At 39.0% G+C, this 24,034-nt stretch overlaps 1 protein-coding gene across 1 annotated transcript in view; it reads right to left on the reverse strand.

Annotated features, from left to right (window-relative positions):
- XYLT1 (xylosyltransferase 1) overlaps positions 1-24,034 on the reverse strand; it is a 211,761-nt gene that overhangs the window by 92,869 nt on the left and 94,858 nt on the right. Inside the window, exon 2 of the mRNA XM_072120641.1 lies at positions 19,529-20,054. Within this exon, the coding sequence (XP_071976742.1) occupies positions 19,529-20,054 (526 nt within the window). The remainder of the gene's footprint in view (positions 1-19,528; positions 20,055-24,034) is intronic.

The raw sequence follows: 24,034 nt of genomic DNA on the forward strand, positions 1-24,034 counted from the left end.
AAACCTTACAATAGTTTCATTAAGGAGCTGAAACATTGAACCTTGCCCCTGGGTGAATATATCTTCACAAATCTTCAGGTGTGCTGCTTCCCTGTATGTTTTTTGGATACTGCCTTGACATTCTATAGCTTTTCCATGTGCCAGTTCACTCCTACCCCAGGTCAGATCACTCCTCCTCTAACTTTCCTATGTACCACACCCCCTAGTACAGTCCAGATCACTCCTCTTTTAGATGAACCAGATCACTCCTAGTATAAATAAGATCACTCCTAGTATAAATAAGATCACTCCTAGTATAAATAAGATCACTCCTAGTATAAATAAGATCACTCCTAGTATAAATAAGATCACTCCTCGTATAAATAACACTCCACCTCTCGCTTCCCAATTAGCCAGACCACATATTCCATAGCTTTACTAAATATCACAAAACCCCATGAAAAAGAACACTTGTTCTTTAGCTCTTCTCCAAAACTAGTTTAGTTCTTGGATTTTCCTATTACAGAATATGTAATTTTCCTCTTTACTTTTACCACTTGCTATTTTTCTATCATTATGTATACTTATATTGAACATCTTTTTTTTTGCAACTTTTCTTTTGAGATATTGATTTAGCAAAGCAGCATTATTTTTCTTGCACATCCCCTTCTCTTATTTTTATGCACAAATTACCAATTACGATGGCTTAGTGGTCAGCATTACAGCCTTGCAGCGCTGGGGATCTGTTTGTGTGGGTTTCCTCCAGGTCCTCTGGTTTCCTCATACACCCCCCAAAAAAATGGTAGTTTGATAAGATTGTGAGCCCCATTGGGGACAGGGACTGATCTGGCAAGCTCTGTGCAGCGCTACGTAATCTGTGTGCGCTATATAAATAAAGGGATTATTATTATTATTATTATTATTATTATAGTTTGTATAACACTTAACCACACTGCCCCTGTGCATATTGGCTTCTTCACTCTATTTTGCACATCTGGATCATCTCATTCCATTAATGTTTATTCAAGAGTGTTAATGACAAGATAACTGGGTTACATATGTCATGTGCTAAAATACTCAGCATTTTGCTATAACAAGTAAGCGTGAAGAATATCTAAAGCATGTTTTTTTTAAATTATGTCAAACACCACATCAACACAAAGACGCAAAACAAAAAAAAGCTTTGACACTGTTATGTCTAGCAGCAGTCTGAATGACAATGTTATCTTAGATATTGGCAAATACTGTACATGCCGGTAGTAAAATCAACACAACATTACAGCTGGGCCCACATTGTCACAAGACTGAACATGTTCCTAGGGGAATATATTCAGATATAACTGTATCAGTCTCCTTGTTCTCCAAATATACAATTTTATCTTCCAGAATAAGATGAAATAAGATAATCCAAACTAGTTATATGAACTGTATATACAATCTTCCCATACAGTATTTGTAAAGTGTAGATTGATGAAGAATGGGACAACTCTAAGTAACTTTGTGAAACGAGAAGTTACTCTCACAGCAGGAAGTGCCAGCACAGTCCGAAGTCTCAAGCAGTTCTCAATTTCCAGCCAAACCCAAACTCTATGTAAAGCTCATGGATACTTTTGTTCTGTTTTGGCTAGAAGTAAGGGTATATAATTCTATCATAGTTGAATATTTAACTTAGTGTTAATTGGGGTGTGGGGGGGCATTCATCAAGTGACTTGTACAATAAGTGTGTTGATATATATAACTCTGTGTAACTCAATCCCGGTAAGATAGGTAAAACAAGCAAAAAAGAAGACTAAAAAGTTGCACCCACTAGTCCACAGCATAGAAGATGTGATATAAGAGGAACACTAGTGACTTCCATAACAGCCCTTCATTACAGAAAACGCCCAGACAGTGAAAAGTCTAAGTAAATATCAGCTAGTCGTAAAATTTCATGTTAGAATAACAATTTATACAGATCTAGACTTGTTTAAACAAATCTGAAACCGAGAAGTCTAATTTACAGGGAAAAAGTAAGAGCATATTAATGGGATAATAGAGAAGCTGCATAACTAATAGTGTCCAAAACAGATCCCTTTATCCCACTAGGTAAGATATTAAAGAACACAGACTAATCTGTAGGACAAATGCGTTCTTAGTTTTACTCGCTGATGTCTGCTGTTTTGGTTTTTGCCATCTGTATTAAAAATTCCTAAATTTTTTTAATTTGAAGATATAAAAAAAAACCTCCCTAGATGGTCATTCAAAGTTTAAGAATACAAAAGGGAGAAACTATATAGGTTTAGGATGTCCTACTTCACTTGGGGGTTGCAGGTGAGGCTACGGCATTCAAATTTTCCACATCACCCCAAAAAAAGTCTTCCAACAGATTTACAGTAGTAGTATGGGGGGCAATATAATTCATAGGTGGGTTTTCCATGAACAAAATATTGATGACTTATCTATAGGATAGGTCATCGATGTTAGATTGGTGAAAACAACACCTAACAACAACACCTAACACCCTCACTGACCTTACACCTCACTAAGCACATAGCAATATGTTGTAGAGTGGTTCTGCTTGGTAGGGGGCTAGATTCCTGCCAACCCAAAAATGAATGCCCTGAAGATAGGTCTTCAAAATTTTAGGTCTTCAATATTTAGTCTCAGAAAACCCTTTAAAATTAACCTCGCGTTAAAATGCAAACAACAAAACGCTGGTTTCTTGTGCTACTTTTTGAGACTTTTTTGTCGCAGCCACCACAAAAAAGTCTCAAAAACTAGTACAAGTAACCAGACTAAGTAGGATAAATTCCATCCTGTGGCATCAATACAATAGATTCTCTATATTAGTCCATTCTAACTTAAAGGGCATCTACCACTAGGATGAAGGACTGTATGCAAATGAGCCTGATGGACTTCCGGCTCCATAGGTGTTGATAGCCCCTCATTTGCATACAGTCTTTCATCCTGGTTGTAGATGTCCTTTAAGGAACAAAAATTGACAACTGAGGGTTACCAATTTCCTAGTCAAAATCTCCCTAAGAAAAAGAAACAGCAATGCCCAATTTAAAAAAAAATTTATTTCATGGGGTATTAACAGAAATGCACAATGATAATAGAAGATTCTCATTGAACACAATGATACAATGTATGGCTTATTCTGCCCAACGATAAAAGACTTTTGACTTCAAGAAGTAGCTACCAAAATAAAATAAATTCCAGAGCAATTGTCAAATACGTTCCCTTAATTATCACCTCCTGATGATTTGCGCGGCAAAGTTGTTGTGTACATCATATATTAAGAACTTCTCTTCACAAACTGTTTCTCAGATTAATGGCAGGAAACACTTATCTACATTTGCCTAATACATCAACTTATAAATCTTTTACTTGCTAGAAAATAAAACAATTGTTTGGCAAGTAAAATGCGAAAATATAATAAGAGAATGGGCAGGTCAGGGCTGCCCGATTGTGTCCGGGCGGGATGTTCTCCACAAGGTCATGGAGGATTCCAAACTGTGACTCTCCATCTTACATTTACAGAATTTACTGTGAGATTTGACTCACATTTGTCACCATCTATAATAAATAATGTAGCCATTACTGTGTCTCCCAAAATCTGGTGAACCCCATATAGTATTTCAGAAAAAAGAAGGGTTGGCCCTTCTTTTTTCTGAATTACTTCCGCTGATCGGCACAGCTTTACCTCTTCCGTGCACCCTCCACCACACTACCGATTGGAAATGAAGATACATGAGTGAGCCGACTACCTCAAGTTTAGTTTTTCTTGCAACCCCATTTAGTACAAGTATTTAGCGATTACGTGTTACCTCTTCTGTTTTTGTATTCTCCATGAAATATTGTTCTTCCGTTATTGAAATATTTGAATAAGTTGACATTTCGTTTTACCATTTCCCTTATCAAAGTGTCAGGAACAGTCAGCACGGATTGGGCAGTCTAAGAATGTGCAAGGACACACCCCCAACTGATAACACCCAGTTGGCAATTTATTCCTAAATTAATAGGTATGGTACCATGAAGAGCTAAAAGGTAACATTTGTAGAAACAGAACAAGGAAGATTAATAAAAAAACATGACCCAGAATGGTGAAATTCGCTCAAAGGGTATAACGAAGTGTTTTAAGAAAATATGACCTAGAACGGTTACATTGTGTAGAAACGGTGCAACGAGGAATTGGAATTGCTCAATCAGAGGGGTGTTTTTGAGTTCAGTATGCTAACCATTTTCTTTTTTGCAGATAGCATATTGACCCATTGATTTCTATGGGTCTGTTCACATGTTGTTTTTTTCACAGTGGTGAGAAAAAAATTGCAGCTTGCACTATTTTCTTCTCACATGCAGACAACGGACCTCCACAGAAGTCACTGGATGACTTATCTATAGAATAGGTCATCGATGTTGGTGGAAACTTGACAACTAACACCCTCACGGATCTTACTCCTCACTTAGCACAGAACAATATGTTGTACAGTGGTTCTACTTGGTAGGGGGCTAGATTCCCGCCAACACAAAATGAATAACCTGAGGACTGATCTCCATAGAAGTCAATGCATCTGCAAGAAAAAATGGACGGCACAGTTGGCGTGGGCAAAAAATATATTATAAAACTATCCATTTTTTTTTGCGGATGAAAAATAAACTGATGATACAGATGTAAAAAAACAGATAAGGATACAATACGGACTGAACACAGATATCACACGTCTTTAATTTTTGTGGACGACAACGGACACACTCATCTGAATATGCGACCAAGAATGGTAACATTTGTAGAAACGGTACAAAAAGAATACATGACCTAGAACGTTAAGATTTGCAGAAACAGTATAAGGCAACATTCACACGAACGTATGGGGGGCGTAAATACATCAGAAGTGTATGGGGAACGTATATACGCCATATATACATCAATGGCCTTACAGCGCCGTACGGGGGCGGTACAGTGCAGCACATGTGCGGCACCGTACCGCTCCATAGCCCCTAGAAAGATAGGACACGTCTTATCTTTCTATGGATTATGGCTGTATATTGCGCTGTATATTCCTATGGAGAGAGGGGCGGGGGTGAGCAGCGATTATCTCCTGCTCCTCTCCAAAGCGCCGATGTATGCCCGCCTTACTACGGTGTGACAGGCATACATCGTGTGAACCATGCTTAACAAAGAGTTATTAAAATACATGACCCACAACGGTTACAATTAATTACTAAAAGAGACATGTTAGGAGTGGTTTCTACTAAACAATTCAGGGGTGAACTGGGCCAAACTTGTTGAGTAACTTAATGTTTGAGGTTCCACAATCTTTACAAATCCACAGCAATACTAGAATGTGCAAGGTGAGTATCAGGTGAGTACAAGTCCTCCAGTCCAGGAGCCACGTTGGCTCACTACTATGAATTAGGCAACTGATTATAAACACTGACAAATTGCTGGAAGTTGCTTAAATCGGAAAAACTGCTAGAGCCAATCTCATCACCATCCAGGAATGTGATGTCTGTAAAACAAATGATTTTCTAAAATGTAGATATTACAGGCCCCTAAATCTTCTCTTGGAAAGTTTCAGTTCCAAGAGAAAGATGGATAAGGCTGTACCTGATATGTTCTGGAAGGATGATGGGGGGGGGGGGTGGGGGTTGCAGATGGCCGGCACAGTAAGATCACATGCCGCTGTTCTATAACAAGTTATCTGATTATAGGAAACCAAGTAAACGTCTCTCTCTGCGGGGTCACAGTTATTTATGAATCCAGATTATTCCTCTTAGAAGATAAAACAGATGTGTTCTGTTATTATTAACAATGACCTTCATGCATCGGCTCCGGCGTTTTGGAAAAAATAGAGAAATAAGACTCAACATTTTCACAATTTCTGGTTAAGAGATTTTGACAGTTCTGCAGGAGATACATACAAAAGTCGTGATATACTATTCCAGGCGGCAAGGAAGATTATTGATAGTCGTCATGAGCTGCCCTTGATGTTTATCTTTTATTAAAAAGTGGAAAAAGTCCAAAATTAACAAATCTACATGACAGTTGTTGGCTCTCTGATTGTATTATGTTTGTGTTGTGTTATAGTTTTTACATTGTAGCAAATTTGATCTTATCCCCATGTGGTCATTTGTCTCTTGTGTGCTAATTATGATAAGGAAGCCTGTGCCAACTAACATCCATCAAGGCTATAATGAATTTCGTCAAGGGTATCAAAAGAATTTTTAACAATTTTTAGTATTTATGGAAACGCCTCCACTATTAAAAGCGTTGAAGGTTGTAATAGGAAGACAAATCTAATCTTTACACTGTAATCTAATAACATGCTTGGTGCTGGAGTTGGTATCTTTGAAATCTATAAAAAATGTAACTGGTCAATTTGACTGGTTATTTGTCAAGTTAAACTTGGCTACATCTGTCATTGAATTTTTTTCCAATATTGGGGTTATATTTGTAATTTTCAAGGGGTTTATATAGATAACCTATACTTGGATACGTCAGTAGCGGGGTCTGATACTCTCACAGCGAACAATGTCCTTGTGACGCTTCTATTCCCAAATGACAGGGCCGGCGCCAGCACTGGGCATACGCGGGCAAGTGCTGGTGCCCAGAGCTGCTGTACATAAGGAATCCATAGGGGATGAGGAGGGCTTCTTATAAATAAACATGAGGGGGCTCTTAGGATGATAAACTAGGGAATATTTTAGGGAACAGGAGACTGTTTTAGGTTGTGAATTTTTAACGCTGCCACGTGAGTTCACTGCAAAGGGGCCCAGTGAGGCTCTGTCGCCCAGGGGCCTATTGAAACCTGGAGCCGACCCTGCCAACTGATGTATTGGAAACATATTAACACAGGCTGTAATTGTTTACAAATGGGTGGCAGGGGCACATGTATCCCCTCTGATCACATATATGGACACTGGGCACTAATTATTTGTCATGCCCAATCACAATCTGTCCAAAAACCTGGAAAAAAGACGAGACAAAGAAATCCTGTGAGCTAGCAACATTTATGCACACAACGACTCCCAACTATGACCTCTTCCGAGAGGGCTGCACTTTTTACTTACCGTTCAGGTTCGAAAAAACTATAAAATGTGATTTCATATTTTTCTCCTGAGCACAGAGTACAGTGTAGTCAGAACTCCCGAAAACAGCTCTACATTTTATAGTAGCATTAGCATGAAGAGGAAGCCAATCTGCTCAATCATCTCAATAAAAGTAGATGGAGAGGTATTGACCTTGTAATAAAGAGCACTTCATGAATGCATAGCTATGGCGCTCTCTGCCAGTTTTTAAAATGAATGGAAAAAATATTGATTTTCATATTTTTCTCTTAGATGAGTTGGAAGGGAGAAAACATAACATTTACTTTGCCTAAACAGGAAAGAGCTCTGGTATATTCATGAATACAAGCCCTGGTAAATTAACAAGGTTGTTTTAACAGCTTCATTTTTTTTGAATAAAAACTTTAACCCTTCAATTCATTATTATCTCCCAATATACCTATGAGAGTGTTTCAACTGCCTAGGACTTCAAGGACAACCATTTGTTTTGCCAAATTGGACTAAGAGGATGACAGATTTTATTAACTCTACAAGTTGTTTTGGTTAACATTTTGGTATATGTATATTTGTCCACAATATTCTTTCAGTGGTCTTTATTTGCTGAAAGTATAACTGACATATGAGATCATTTTTAATGTGTGCGGGGGAGAATGAACAATTTTCTAATATACTTTATTAAGAAATTCTGTTTCTGGAGGCTGAAGCAGATCTAATCTTCATGTGGTTGTTTACACAGCTATGAGCAGTGAGGATTAATCCCTTCACTTTCAGCTTGATGTTTGAAAATAATGCGGATAGTAGCCTACAGCCAGGGAGAGAGCAAAAAAGGTTAACACTCACTGCTCCCAGCTGTGTAAACGGACAGATGTGAGGAGAGAGAGTCCTATCTTCGCCCTAGTAATTTTTTAATGAAGTGTATAATAAAAATTTGCACAACACTGTCTGAAATGACAGATACTCTTGAAAATATGCTGATGGAGCTTTGAAGAATTTTAACAGATAACCACGAGGACGTACACTGAAAGAAAAAACTAAAACTGACCATTAATGTACCATCATTGGACTGGATTTCATGTTTACTAAATGTGAGAAAGTTTTTGTTGTTGTTATTAGAAGATGTTTTTTTTTTCTTTTGTAGACCTAAAGTTCTACAAGGTCAAGCAAGTTCTATTGTAAATAAGGATGTCATGTGGTATTGTCTTATCCCTCCAATGTTTGATACCCTTCTCTTGGCCACCACTTGGGTTACACATATGCAGCACTTAAGGCTCGGTTGTCAGATTTTATAAAGTTTCCTCTGCCACCACTCTAGACCTACAAGGTTGACTGGTCCTTGATTTCTACAAAGTCGATAATTTATGAATTTCTTACTACTGAGTTCCATCAGATTACGGTTTATGTACAAACTTGCCTGATTCAACTTGTGGGTTATCTAGTTTGTTACAGTCGGTCGCCATGGGCCCTGGGCTGTATGAAGATTGTAGGCCCACCACAAGTCTAACTTCTAAAAGGGTTGGATTTTTAATGTCTACCTATGGTACCAGGAGCAAGCTTCTTTGGAAAAATGAAAAACTGGGAAAAGCTTCTTTCGGCTTTCAGTTCAGCAGGACCTTTACTGGTCCTATCAAGAGCTGGCACACACGTATGAAGATTTCAGCTCTTGAGGTCCCTCTCTTTAATATCTCTTAAGGGCGGTACCAAAATTGGTGGGTGCTTTTATCAGAAGCCTTGGGACCAGGGCTGCCACCCATATTACTGCCCATATTATAATGGCCAATAGTGGGTGGGAAACAAAAATGTGGTCCAAAATAGGTGAATTGGGATAAAAAACAATTGGCTACAATAGTGGAAGGTAATGAAACACACTGGACTCAGGGAATGCCTTAGGGAGTCTCTTCATATTGTCACTAAAAACACATTAAAAACCTGCTTGATAGAATAAAATACTGTCCTAATGGAAAATACATCAGTCAGTCTAGTGGAATACATGAAATAGAAATTTTAGCCCCCGACTGGCACTTTGCAAGGCCATTTTGTTGACCTACTTTTTTTTTCGTGTGGAATCTTACAGTTAAATGTGGCAGGTAACAAGTTCCCTTTAAGTATAGCGACTCGGGGTTATCTTTTCATCTCCGCTCTAATTTACTTTCCACAGCTGACAGATCAAAGTTTTCTACCTCACCTCTATATGTCTTTATGAATATTAAATTGTAGCACAGCTTGCAATCCCAGCATAGATGAGGAAAAAGGGTTTAATTTGGCATCAGCCGAATCCCATAAATAAGGTGTGATCCAGTACGGCATTACTCTGTGCATCTGCAATGTAATTAAAGTGTAAGCACAATGCAGTGACTGTATCTCTTACCTAGTGCAGTCATGAAAATTCAGTGTGGGGGTGGGAGTGGGGGGTGCTGCTGCTTCATACAGGGAAGAAATGGTTTATTTCGCCTCCTTTTTTCGCACCAGGGAATAGATTTCATATATTCTCCTCCGTAACCCTTAAAAGTGTCAAATCTAAAAATTCATTTCTTGCTCTTTTCATTTTTAGCACTTGATCCCAACCTCCGAGAAGGATATTACTTTCTTAAAATTATTCACCCTTCAAAATAAGGTTCTCCGCTATAAATCTATCCTTAATGGCCCCATGACAAATAACTATCTAGTCTAGAATACTTTGACTTTTTCCTAGAAAACTCAGAGTTTCTGCTGGAAGTGGCCGCGCGTGGGGGGAAATTACTTTATGTCCTATTCATTTTCAGTTTTCTTCCCTTCTATGATGCTCATTGATAATTATCCAATTATGGTTACTTTGCAATTGCAGTAAATTTACTACAACAGGAAGAGCCCACAATGCCTCCAATTAATGCGTTGTGGGTTCTTCTCAGACATGGACTCTGAGATGCTCGGGTTCATTGCTTTATGGCGTTTTACAGCAGATCTACTGATATAATGAAGGTCTGAACATGATTGTGATTGAAGTGATAGCTCCACCAGAATATTTTCCAATAAATATGAGATTGTTGAAAAATTAAAAGTCACTTAAATGGGAACTGTCATCAAGTAAAAAATACTAAATACCATTGAGAAAATACGTCCACCCATTTTTTAATAATACAGGAAGTTTACAATCAATTAGCTCATTCTTGCCAAAGGGGCGGTAACTGTCTAGGACGTAAATATGATGGACCTAAATACATCATTTGTTTAAGGATGAAATGATGAACTTGTAATGAACTTTAATGAGCTTGTAATTGCTTAGGGTGATTGTATTAGCCATCTTCCATACAAGCAGCAAAGCAGCAGGGATCAAGCAATGAGGCACCGCATAAAGCACGAGCGGACCAGATCTGTACCAGGAGGACTCCAAAGCCATTGGGCAGCCAAGAAGCTATCATGGGTATCCGGCACCAAACTTGTGATGCCTTAGTGGGCAGGCGGTCTGGCAAATTTTTCAAGAATCTTAGGCAGGGTTAGATGTGCCCCACGTGCTGTACAATGCCCAGGTCTTCTTTACACAGTCTAGTAGTGTCAACACTGATTGGACGCTATGAGAAGGTCCAGACACAATCCCCAAATTGTTAACACCCAGTCGTCAGTTTATTCCTGGATTTCTTTCTTTAGCCTTATTCATACATCACTGAGAAACTAAGTGTCATGGCACAGATCCTGCAGCCCTATCTGTTCATAATACATTTCTTCAATGAATGTAGCAAGGCTAGGCTTATAAATTGAGGGGATGCACAGGGCACTTGGAGGGCCCCTAAGGTGTTTTTTCCCATCTAAGGACCCAGGTACTATGAATAATACATTGCAGTTAGAATGTCTGCAATAGATTTATCCCGGCAGCCCGGAAAGTTACACCTCTGAGTAAAGCTGTTGGAGGAGTGAGGATATGGGAGGTGTGATAAATGTACATAGACCCATTATATTAAGCACAAACTGCTACTATCTACAGAGGCTGCTCTAGTCCTTTCCGATAAATGTAAAACCTCTACTAAGGAAGACGGGGAGGAAGGGCGTAAGCTCCAAGAAAAGTTGCCATTTTTGTCAACATGTTTGAAAAACTTTCTGTAAATTTTTACTCATAAAGCACTGGGTTGTACTGGTGCCAGCGGGTGGGTTCAAACGCTGACATAAACATGACATAACCTCATAGGATTACATTCCCAAATATTCCAAAAACAAAAAAACCAAAAAACCTGCCTCAACAGATTTACTATATTTTCGCATCTTCTGAGGACAGCCCTGAAATAATATAAAAGCATTTTAATTACTTAGAAAACGTATTTGTCCATAAATCCTACTATAGTTTTTGTTAGTGGCGCCAAGATGGATTATCAGAGAAGGATATTGTGACATGTTTTTATCACTCGCGTGTATGTGATTTTTTTCATGTTTATACTAGACAAAACAGTTACAGTGAGCAGCTGCCAGGAATCTGGGAAATAGCTGGAAATACTGTGGTTGTTCTGTTATTTCATGGGTCCTAAGATGTGGATTGGAAAACTTTACCAAACTTTTCAATTCAACATAAAGTCAATATATTTTTAAATAAATTTTTATACATATGTGTATGTTAGTAGCAGCAGAACTGTGAAAAAATCATCTACTAAAATTCCGGGGTTGTAGCTTCGCTAGGTGCACTCATCATGCCTTGTTTTTACTCGCTTCATTAGCCCATGAACGTTGTGAGCCGCAAACAGGGGAACATGATCCATTGTTTGCGACCCGTCCACACCTTCGATGTCAATAGAAAATAACTATGTGGGCTGCAAAAACAGGCAGGAATAGGACCTCCCCATAAGTTAAGGTGCAGGCAGTCCACCCAGCTACCGTGTGGTGCATACGTTTGTCATGAGTGTGAGCCCACAGGAAGCATTGCGGTCTTGTTAGCTGGAAAAAAAAATGGTTACCACTGGGCCCAATGACACGTACAAGGCAGGGATGTACCATCCATGAGGCAAGTTGAGGTACTTGCCTCAGGCAGCACCACCTACAGCAAGATGGGGCGGGGGCAACATCAGAGGCACAGTCACCTGCTATGCAGTCTATGGTTAAAACAATAGGGCGTTAAGAAAGTTCTGGTCTATATGATGTCAGATTAAAGGGCTGTCTGGTAGGAAATATGGAGAAGGTCTCTTAAAATGAAATAATAAATGTAAGGGTGTAGGATGTAATTCCTGTCGATAGCAGCAGATGTGACTGCCTCACCAGGAATTTATGACAAGTCAACTCGCCGGAATTGTTTATTTTGATTGATGCTCACATTTAGCTGCTCCGTAGCTTTCAAGTACTGTGTATCCCGGGCTCCATGCAGGAGAATTACACAGAGGATGACATCTCTATGGAAGTCGGAGCTCGATGAATCCGTACAAACACATAATGAATGAATCTGTTAACCCAATGCATAAATATTTAAAGTTCAGGCTTCGGCAGCAAACAGACAGCAAATCTTTTTTTCTCCACAAGGACGTGTAAAACTGTATATGACTCGGCATGCTAAACACCTTGATAATGTCTCCTATACTTCAATTGGCAGCCACTAGCGGGAATTAGTGCCGACGTCGGCAGAATTTATTTGGTTGTGTTATTTATATCTCAAGGAGATATGAAGAGGGGAAAAATAAATACAAAAAAGAGGAAGACTTTACATAGGCAGAAAATAGAACAAATGGTGGTGTCACACGTCATTGTACAAATATAATGCTTAAAGGGGTTGGCCTTCAATAAATCTCTTCCATTAGACATGTCTCTGCATGTGTCTTTGCCTCCTTTGAGAGCTTCAGCCTTTCCCTGTTCTTGCCATACTGTACTCTACATGCATACACATCTTCCTCTCTCTCACTGCTTCAGTCTGTCCTCATGGCATCACCCATTGTGTCTCTCTTTTTAGAGTCCGTCCTCACTGACAAAGGCAGAAAGAATCAAGAGGGAAGGAGCAGGAAGAGTCAATCTGTAGCTGCAGCTCCTCCTATTCAGCAGAGCTCAGACATGTAAACAAAGAAGCATGTTGAGTCTGCACAAAGTACAGAAGTAAGTACCAGGACTGCTGAACCACTTGATGAACATTAGGAGATTTTCCACAAGCAGTAGAGGCATATGGGCAACTTATGTAAAAAGTGGTAAACTTTTTCTTTTGTGAGGTTCGAGTTATCAGAAAATGGATTTTAGATTATATTGGTGTCAATTATGTGCATTTTCCTGGACAATGTAAACATTTTAAATGAACCCAATAGGGGATAGGAGATCCTAATATCCCATCTCAGTCCTACCACATGCACAGAAGAAGAAGCAGCAAAGAAGATAGCACTATTGTGAGACATAAAGAACCAACTAATAGCAGCAAAGGTGTCTTTGTGTCTGGGCTCTCTGTCTTTATACAGCTGCTTCCGACTCCTTCTGCTGTGACCATAGACTCTTTTGGCCAGAAGCTCTAGTCTAGTATCTCTGAAGGCATGGTCATTTTCGAGTGAGTGGTCAATGCAGCAGATGGGGTAAGAAGTGGATTTTTTCTTTGATATGATTGGTTTCCTTCCTTCCTCCAAAAACATACCCATAGGTAAATTTGGAATTTAGAAAGTCAGCCCCAATAGGGACAAGTACTAATGTGAGTGAGGACAACCTCTGTACAGTACTTTGGAATATGTTTGTGCTAGAAAAATAAAATATATGTTAAAATATATCTTAGGAACTTAAATGGTTCATACAGGCAACATTAAGGGGTTTTCCGGGCTTAGGAAATTTTTTGATATATGGCTCAGTGGTTATAAAAATATTAAGGAGCACATACTCACCTTCTCCAAAACTGCAGTGCTGCCTATGCTTGTATACAGAGGCCAGCAGTGAAGCGGCATAGACTGCCATTCGCCTGCTACAGCAGCAGTTACAGGTTGTAGCGGATACACAAACTGCAAACTTAATGTAAAAGGTGGGGCTGACCAAAAACGTCTTAGAAGATTAGCATACGCCCTTGTTATTTTATACCACCCTGAGCCATGTATTTAAAATTTCCAAACCCCCAGAACACCCCTTTAATACCCATAAAGGTAGGACATTAGGTAACATAACCAAGGAAAAAGACTAGGAGGGCAACGGAATAAAATTGGAAAGTATTCCAGATCTGCTCCAGATTGGTTTCACGCATCTAGGACAGTTCATCCCTTGATACATGAGTAAACCTAATATATTTTAAAAACTATTAATATTCCCTCCTCCTTTTATTCTAACCTCACTCAAAATTAACGGTATGCAAATCATCATCAGAATTAACAGCCGCAACATCGACCACGGGGGATACATGAAGATTTACTCCATTTACTAATGTGGTTCAGTCATTTACATAACAAAGTTTACATTTGTCTCATTAGAAAACCACATCCCAGTTTAGATGCTTTTCTGTACAAGTGACTCATCTGTCTCTTCTTATAAATCATAATTGAGAGATACTTAGCTAAATATACTGTATTAGACAACCCCCTGGGGATATATTACAGATTTTTCTTATAGACTGTTTCTGTGGACCTCTAATCAGTGGTCACATTAGGGTTGTGCCAAATTTTTGCCTTTCTGCTCCATCATGGACTCTGACTCCGTTTCCAAATATAGTCAACCCAAAACTGCAATGGACTCTACATCCCTGAGCGGTGTTGTGTAGAGATGCCCAAGGCCCACCAGTAAAAGGTGTCCTATTGGCCACCACCGTAGAACATGCTACCATGCGAACATTACCCAACACCCATTTTTCAAATATAATCAACCCAAAACTTGACTTGACTCTACAACCCTGAGCAGTGTTGTGCAGAGATGCCTAGGACCCCCTGTTGGCCACCACCGTAAAACATGCTACCATGCGAACATTACCCAACACCCATTTTTCCAATATCTAAAACATAGCCCACAGAATTTCTGGCAGTAGTATCTTGCCTCCAAGCCCTTGCTTCAAATTGTTATGGTCCTGGAATCCCTGTCAGGAACTTGCTGACTGGCTCTTGTGTTTAGCTTAGGCCCTCTTAGATCTATTAACCAGGAATACATGTTCACATGACAGCAGACTTCAGACAGCAGCGAGATGATTAGTGATTGGGTCCAAAAACATGATTGAGAAGGTGGAGCTTAGGAAGGGAGGATACTTTTTGACTAGACACAGCATCTACTGCTGTAGTGCGTACATGAATGCTGACACCGGGTCAACGCTGAGCCTCTGTTTGGGGAGTCTGAGATGCTTGACATTTTGTACTCCCTGATCTTTGAAAGGCCTCTAAAGGGTACAAGTAGAGTATTTATGATATTGCAGCTCAGTCCCATTCACCTTAAAGGGGTTGGTCATTTTAAAAAAATTTCTTCTACTAGACATGTCTCTGCCTTAACCTACTTTGAGAGCTTTGGCCTTTATCTGTTCTCACAAAGTTGCCCTCTGTATATACACAAAACATCAAGTTTCTTACTCCTTCAGACTGTCCTTATGGTGTCTCCTACTGTGCCTTTTTCTCTCACAGTCCGTCTCACTGACAGACACAGAGAGAGGGGAGGTGGATTGAGCAGGATGAGTTCTAATCCAATTCACCAGTGCTCCGATATGTAAACAAAGATCTACAGAGAGTCTGCAGAAAGCACAAAAGTAAGTAGCGGGAATGCTGAATTATTTGATCAACATTAAATGATTGTTATTAAGGTAGTAAAAGCACATGGCCAATTTAGAGTAGTAAACCCCTTTAATGGAGCGGAAAAGCAATCACAGATATAATCCATGGGCAGGTGTGGCCCTGCATCAATAAAGAAATTAGCTATTATTCTCTCATCTATATATCTTTAATACAAGAAAAAAAAAATCTGAAGTTGTTTTTTCATCTATAAATATCCGGGTGGGTGCACAAAATGTGACATCGGCCACACGCCACAACATTCCTGGAATAGGATGTCAGAAATGATATCCATATAATACACCAACACTAACGAAAACAACACTAAAGATATAGGACAGTAAAATGTGGTCAGAAAATAACATGTTCCAAAAGACCGCACTTCCCAACTTTCATACTTCTGGCAATAGAAGAAGCCCCTTGCACTTTGCTATGTAGCTCACAATAAGCGCAAGTAACAGGGGCCGCTCGAAGGACTTTATGTGCAAAATTAGATTTTAAATTCTAAATTAAATTTGGATTGTATTTGCATTTATTGTTTTATGATAAAATGGCCGCCACACCCCAGTGTTACACATGGGCTTAGGACAGCAGTCACCACGGACCAGATCTTCCTGCGCCCACGCACTTCTGGTCCTGACCACTGACAATAACCAGAATACAGAGCACAAACAAACAGCCAGATCACATTACAACATGAAGATTCCTTCAAATATAAAACATTGTAAAGGGATAGGGCAAAACAGGTCACTTGAAACAAGACCCCTTTAAATGTTTATCATCATTATTTACTTATTATCCTTTTGTTTTTTTTGAAACGTTAAAAGGTAAACGAAGAGAAGATAATGTCCAGAGGCTGTAAAAACTTTTTAAAAAATGAGACAATACTGTCCAGGAAAAATTATGATTCTGATGACCACTTTTCAAAAAATATCCTCTATTAGACAGGTCTCTGCATGTACATGTACCTCTGTCTTTGCCTCCTTTGAAGGGCCTTTTCTGATCTCTATCTCTGCTCTAGGTCGTCCATGTGACGTCACCTTGGTGTTTCACTTCTCACAGTCCATACACACTGATAGGATGAGGGGCAGGGGAGGAAATACGAAGAGTCATAATTCTGCTATTGCAGCTCCACCTTTTAAGCAGAGCTCAGAGATGTAAAGGAAGAAGCATGGAGGGTCTGCACAAAGTACAAAAGTAAGCAGCAGGCTTGATGAACATTCACGGATTCTCTACAAAGCAGTAAGGGCAAATTAACTTATGTACAAGAGTGGTCAATCTCTTTAATGAGTAGAGTCTTCTTCAAAGAATCCCAAGAAATATTCCTTTAAAGGGGACTCAACTTCTATCAGGCACACTGCCATACATTGTATACTGTCTGTTCTTGGCATTGCAGTCTCATTCACTGATATATGCACACAGGTTGACGAATGTCACTCTGTTAGTGTCTCTGTAAAGCAGAAGCAGCTTCATCTATGCTAGATGTCAAACCTGTGCATATCTGAGAAATTATAATTAATAATAATAATAATAATTCTTTATTTTATATAGCGCACAAAGATTACGCAACTCTCCACAAAGCATGACAAATTATGAACTATCCTAGAGACTAGTGATTCATTTTTAAAACCTAGAACACCCCTTTAAGTAGATGACCTACATTCACTAACAATAAGCTATGTAATGTAGTAGATTTGCCATGTAACCCAATGAAGGGCGACACTGTACAATACATATAGACTACGTTTAATACATGTGATGAGTCGATGTATGAGACGGATCCGCCTTCAGTCATGGTGACTCATACCCAGGGCAGCGTTCACCAGGGAAAAGACTACTGTCTACCCTGTGCGGAGACACCGCTGTTCTGACCTATGGAGGTTCTCTCAGGGGGAAATCAATGTCTCCATTCTTCTAAAACAATGATGATATTATTTTACATTGGAACGGCTCTCTTGAGATAGGTTAATCATAAAGAAACCAGCAGAATTGCAGGTCAGACTCTGCACAATGCTCCTTTTTAGCTGACAAAATTGGAACACAACCGCAATGCTTTAAATAGTGTTTGCTGCATTGTGAATTATCTTATATTTACAGCAATAGGACCTGGTGACATCCACGGCGCAGACAGAATATAACAAATAATTCTATGAAAAGCTCTGAAATATAAAATTAACAATTTGTAGACAGTCAATGGGGTTTTAATCAATTCTTTTTGTTTAAAACTATGAATATACTTCATACCCTGATCATTTCCTACATCAGAAATAGATCCTCCTTACTCCATTCTGAATGAAGCAACCAGAACCAGGTTGGACCTTAATTCTCCTCTTTCTACGGCTTAGTACTCTCCTAAAATTCACATAAACACCCAACCCTTGTTGTCTGCTTTAATAGTTATCTGTGCTTATCATCATCAATTATTCTAAACTTCCCTATCACATCGCCAAGACTTCTCCTGTGCTGCACCTGGACTCTGGATTGTACTTCCTCCAATAACTCAATTGTTTCTTAGAATTTATCTTAGCCCATCCAGAAAGTTAATTTTAGTGGTGCTTAGTGGAACGCTGCAATCACTTCCTCTTACAATTTCCATTATACTTTGGTCATGCCACTGTATTACTAAGTCTAGCCATTACTACATCTCTCTGCATTCCTTATCCATGGTGTACCACTTCAGCTTCTGCAGACCTTACCCAGTACCTCCATTTTATTTATAGTCAGCGCATTAGTTCCATATTACTTGTTCACCGATTGTACCAACTGAGAGTTTCCCTCTGCAGCATCATAGCTCTGTCTCATTGACTTATAGAACTATGTAAATAAGGAACAAAGACAATAACAATCATATCTTAAAGTTTTGTACTCAATAAGAAAATTCTGACCCCATAACAGATTTAGTACAACAATGGAAAGTAGATAACCCCTGTTTACTAGAAATATGTATAGAGCCGCTGAATAAAAGTGCACAAACCACAATGGATCCATGTGTTTCTAACAATATGACTAAAAAGGTGGCCATACCCATACAGTAACAGCAATGTCAGCCAATCCCTTTCAGTTTTCAGTTTATCTTTTATGGTGGTGTGATTTGATATTGAAAGTGTCTAGCATGACATTTCGACATCTACAATCCTTTGTTTTCCAAGGATAGGTCCTCACTAGATATATCTGACAGAAGACTGCCTGCCTATGTGATTTCGGGAAGATTAGATGTTTAGTGCAAGGGCTACCCTTAAGGATACTTCCAGTTTTATGTATTATAATTCTTTGAGGGACAATCATTTGACATATGGCAGATAGGTGCAAAGATACTATTAGTGGACATGTGATTAGGGAGCCTCTCGGAATCCAAAAATATTGCTTAAAGGAAGCCTACCATGAGGGTTCTACTATCAGAAGTAGATGTGATGGTAGATTCCTCCTGCTGCCTCTGCCCTAATCTGTAATGTAATAATCCTGGAACTTGTTAAAAACTTTATTTTTGTAATATGTAAAGTAACTGCAGGAGCTGCTGGAGCATGTACTAGCCTGGTCAGGAACTGGGAACTAAGGCTACTCCACGCCCCAGTAGCCTCTGCAGTTATTCTACATTTTTCTAAAATAAAGTTTTTTTACAAGTTATTGTAGGTTCCAGGATTACTACATTACAGATTAGGGCAGAGGCAGCAGGAGGAATCTACCATAAGATCTATTTCTGGTGGTAGATTCCTCATGGTATGTTTCCATTAACCAAACCTAGACCCTTTAGCAATGGCAATCAACATCCCTTCCTGTCTCAGTGACCACAGAGTCTTGTCTCCTATAAGACCATAGAGTAGTGGTCACGCAAACCATAAAGCTTAAGAAAACCACCCTACCTTCCAAAGGACATAGTCTGCTCACTTTCTCTGGCATCAGTTTCCCTTGTTTATGTTGACAATAGACCTCAGCAATTTCCTGGCGACACTGTTTGGACTTGGCCCGAGACAACGCTGATATTGCCTCCTTGCCAGTGATCTCACATTTTGGAGGCAGCTCATATTTTATTTCCGGGGAGCTGTTTCCAGGTTTCTTGGCATGGTGCAGCTTGGTGCTTCTATATCCATCTTTTAAGCTGTTAGAAGTGAGGTTCTTAGAAGGGACACCTACATAATGTAAGACTTCATTAGAGTTTTTCTCTAGCAGCAAATTTTCTTTCATTTTTTCCTCAAGGGCTAACTTTCTTTTTAAATGTTCCTTCTGCCTGCTTAGAGGCTTCTTCCCTTGCTCCGTCTGGTGCTTATGCCTTTGAGTCCTTGGAATAAAGTTACTGTTATCAATATTTTCAAAGTCTTTTGGAACTGAATTCTCATTATTGCTGTCTGTCCGCATTTTCTCTTTTGGGCGATGGGAATAATATCCATCCTACGGAGAGAGGAAATTTGAGGTTTAGTAGAAGTATGCGTAAGAAAAGAAGACCCATCTTGAGCAAATATTTCCCCATCATGTTCACATTACATTGGATTATTGTCATAACTATGACAGCATTCCAGTATTAGACATTATTACATTGGATTAAGTACACTACATCATCTCTACAGATCCTATGGAGACTAGTATGTCTCGATGGTTACACATGAAGAACCGTATAAGGATCTAAGCTACATTCAGCAGATCCACAGAAGGTCTGTACACTACAACCTGTTTGAGACCACCCAAAATTGCAATGAAATGTGTTTTTCTAGTAAATGTAGTTTTCTAATATGCATAGTATATAAAGGAAATAGGAGATCAGTTACTGGACATCTGGTCTTCTCCAAGACGTGACCGTTTGGAAAGTGTTTACCACCTATAGTGACCGATACTACAATGCAAACCAGTTTAGGTCCACTGAAAGCAGAGTTACATGCCCTGCTCTCTTCTTTGTGCTATCTTCTATATAATCCAGGTATTTTCTCAAATTCGGCATTAAGTCAATAAATCAGGTAAATCAGGATGCACAATGTTAACCCCTAACTTCTAAAAAAAACAGTCCAAATTTAGATAATCAATGCAAATTCAAAGATACAGACTGCAAACCTGGTGGAAGTGAACAAGGGTGTCAGGTCAACTTGATGCACAGGCAGAATGATAAGTATTAAACAGTGCCAATGTTTCATCTCGAATTTCATCAGATGCCTGAAGAAGGCCCGTGTTCTGAATCAAAACGCGTTGCCACCATTTAATAAAAGTCAGTAATTGTTTACTAGAACACATTTCAGACCGTGCAAGTTGATCTCACCACTGGACACCTTTGTTCACTTCCACAGATCCTCTCCTGTAGCCTGGAGCATGAGGTGTTGCACCAGGAAGGTTGGTGCATATTTTCCCGACAGGTTGGAGCTCAGATGACTGCAGTCTATCCCACTGTCCTGCAGCAAAACGTATTACACTGGGGCTTCGTCTGTCTTTTGTCTTCTACGTTTGTCCTTAAGTGACTAGTCCATTCTCCCACGCCATCGTTTCTATCATGTTTCCCAAATTCAAAGATAACATTTATTGATTACAGGTTCTATGCACATTTGCATCACCATAGTAACAGACTACAACCATTCATGTAGTCTGACCTTCTTACAGCAGTTCTGTTCAGTAAGACCTTTTTGAGATGCCAATCCATAAAAAATGGACTTCAAAAATATAATAGAACTAGAAATCTGGAAAAAGAATTTTAGTAATATACAGTAAAGGCCAAAGGTTCATTCAAAGAGTTTTCTCTATTTTCAAGACTATAAAAATGGAGAACCTACTGTGAAGAACCTAGAATATAAGACATATTTTCAGTTGTTTCCCACTTTTTTGTTAAAGGACATCTACCACCAGGATCAAGGATCATAAACCAAGCATACTTACATGCTGGTATGTGCCCCCTCTGGCAGGATGTGCTCTTCTTTTAGCTTCTTATTCCCTGTTCTGTACAAAATCAAGGATTTTAAAATTATGCAGATGAACCTGAAGGGCTCCGGGCTCCATAGGTGTTAATGGAGACTGGAGTCCCTCAGGCTCATTTGCATAATTTCTAACGGCTTTTATTTTTAGTAACAAGGGCATAAGAAGCGTAACAAAAAGTGGATCCTGCCAGAGGGGGCACACACCAGTATGTCCTGTGCTTGGTTTACAATCCTTGATCCTGGTGGTAGATGTTCTTTAAATATATAACTCCACATGTGATAATTCATAGTTTTGATGCCTTCAGTGTGAATCTACAATAGTCATGAAAATACAAAAAACTCTTTGAATGAGAAGGTGTGTCCAATCTTCTGGTCTGTACTGTACCTATTTATGTTGTTTACAATTATGAATTGTAATAATATACAGTATACTGAATTCTGCAATTACTAAAATGAAAATAAATAAATAAATCACAAGAAACATGGAAAACAAGTAAGCCAAATCCAGGAATATAATTAGTGTCGGTCCAGATTTAACTTGTTTATAAGTAAACTTTCAAAGCGTTGCTTAGAGCTATCAGAAATAAAATTGAATTATTTAGAAGTCGAGTGAGAAAAACACCTTTATTTATCATGAGATCCAAACCAGAAATGACTACTCCGGCAAAACTTATAATTAGCCTTCGAAATGAAAGAAACAATGAGATTCTGCGGCCGGTAAAATCGACTATTCTCCTTATTTTTAATTTTTTTTTTACTTTTCTGTGTGAGCTGTGATATTGCTTTTTTAGCAGAATTAATATCTGTAATTACGTTCCAGCTACAAACCTACAGTAAGCGCCATTTATAGTGCAGAGGTGAGAAGGCATTCTGAGACGATAATATTTGCTTATAGTCTAAAAATTAGAGTTCAGATAAATGTGGCTTTGAATAAAACAGGTTTTCCTGGACTGTAAAGAGGTTTTCAATAATTGGAAAAACATTGGGCCGATTTATCATGAAGCAGACATTTTAAGCCAGTTTTTTAGTGTTTTTGTTTGCCTCTTTGGATGTATTTTGCCATTACTATAGTGGCTAAGACAATTAAATAAATGTGGGGTCACTTTGATAATGGGGGGAATTTATTGAGATTGGTGCAATGTGCAAAAATCTTAATATTTAGTCTTGCTGGCACATAGAGCGTCAAATGTTTTAAAAGGTTCTGGCCTCTGAGTATATCCGCAACCCGGATGAATTCTACACCAGGCTATGCCTCATACAGGCTATAGTAAATTTGGCAGGTCAGTGTGTCCGTGGCCCGCCCTACTCCCTGCCCACTTTTTAAAATAGTGACTTGGATGTCGCAAAATGGGGAAAAGTTGCAATTTCCTCTCCGTGTACTGGGCATTGCAACATTTTTATGCCTTGTACAATAGAAAGGCTTGAAGGTCATGATTAATCTTCCCCAATGACTGGGACAGTTTTTTTTGATAGAACTTTGTGATAGAAAAGTCACAAAACAGTTTCAGAAAAATCTCAACTGATTCTTAAAGGGGTTGGCCACTCCTGTACATAAATTGCCCATGTGCCTTTACTGCCTTGTGGATAATCCCTAAATGTTCATCAGGTGATTCAGCAGTCCTGCTACTTTTGTACTGTGTACAGACCCTCCAAGCTTCTTTCTTTCTGTAGTGGGTGGCACTATAAGAAGGACCTAGAGCAGTTAGAGAGATGGAAGCTGTGTGTATGTATATGTAGAGGGCAGTCTCGTAAGAACAGGGAAAGGCTGAAGCTTTCAATGGAGGCAAAGACACAGGTACATATACATGCAGAGACCTGTCAACTTTACAGTACAATGAAACCTACCCAAAATTGTATTGAAAAATGGCCTACCTTTTAATCGGTCTTCTTGAAGAAGGTACAACAGATATTATTTTTTAAAAAAAGTAGTATTTTGCTGTGAATTTAATTATCTGTAATAGCTTTCAAGTTGCAAAAGCAAAATGGATGATTAACACAAGTGTAGCTATAAACAAAATATCTGTACAAAGATATCTGTGCCATGTGTACCATTCCTTAGATTTGATGCATATGGATATTGTGTAACGGGTCTTCCTGACCATTCTCTACAAGTAAATGGGTAAAAGTAAGATTTTAGTATTCTCCGATCTTCTTTAAAAGGATGTCTGGGCAAGTCTGGTGTGGTTGGGTGAACCATCTTCCAGACAGACAATGTCACTCATCATCTGCCCGATTTGTGGTTTAGGCAACGTCAAGATCCCAAAGCACCCTGTTCACCTACATTATTGGGGTTACATAGAAATCCTTGGTCGCGTGTCAAGAGTCATCGGCCAAATCATTGTATATTCCCATCCTTAAGCACAATCACTGATAATTAAGAAAAGTGATCAATTTAGAAGGTAATTTATCTAAGTGAAACAGAATTGTGTTGCCCTTTCATGTTGCAAACATATTGATGCCTCATCTTCACTACTTGAC

This window comes from Engystomops pustulosus, chromosome 8 (genome assembly GCF_040894005.1).
Source record: "Engystomops pustulosus chromosome 8, aEngPut4.maternal, whole genome shotgun sequence".
In the NCBI taxonomy this organism is placed as follows: domain Eukaryota; kingdom Metazoa; phylum Chordata; class Amphibia; order Anura; family Leptodactylidae; genus Engystomops; species Engystomops pustulosus.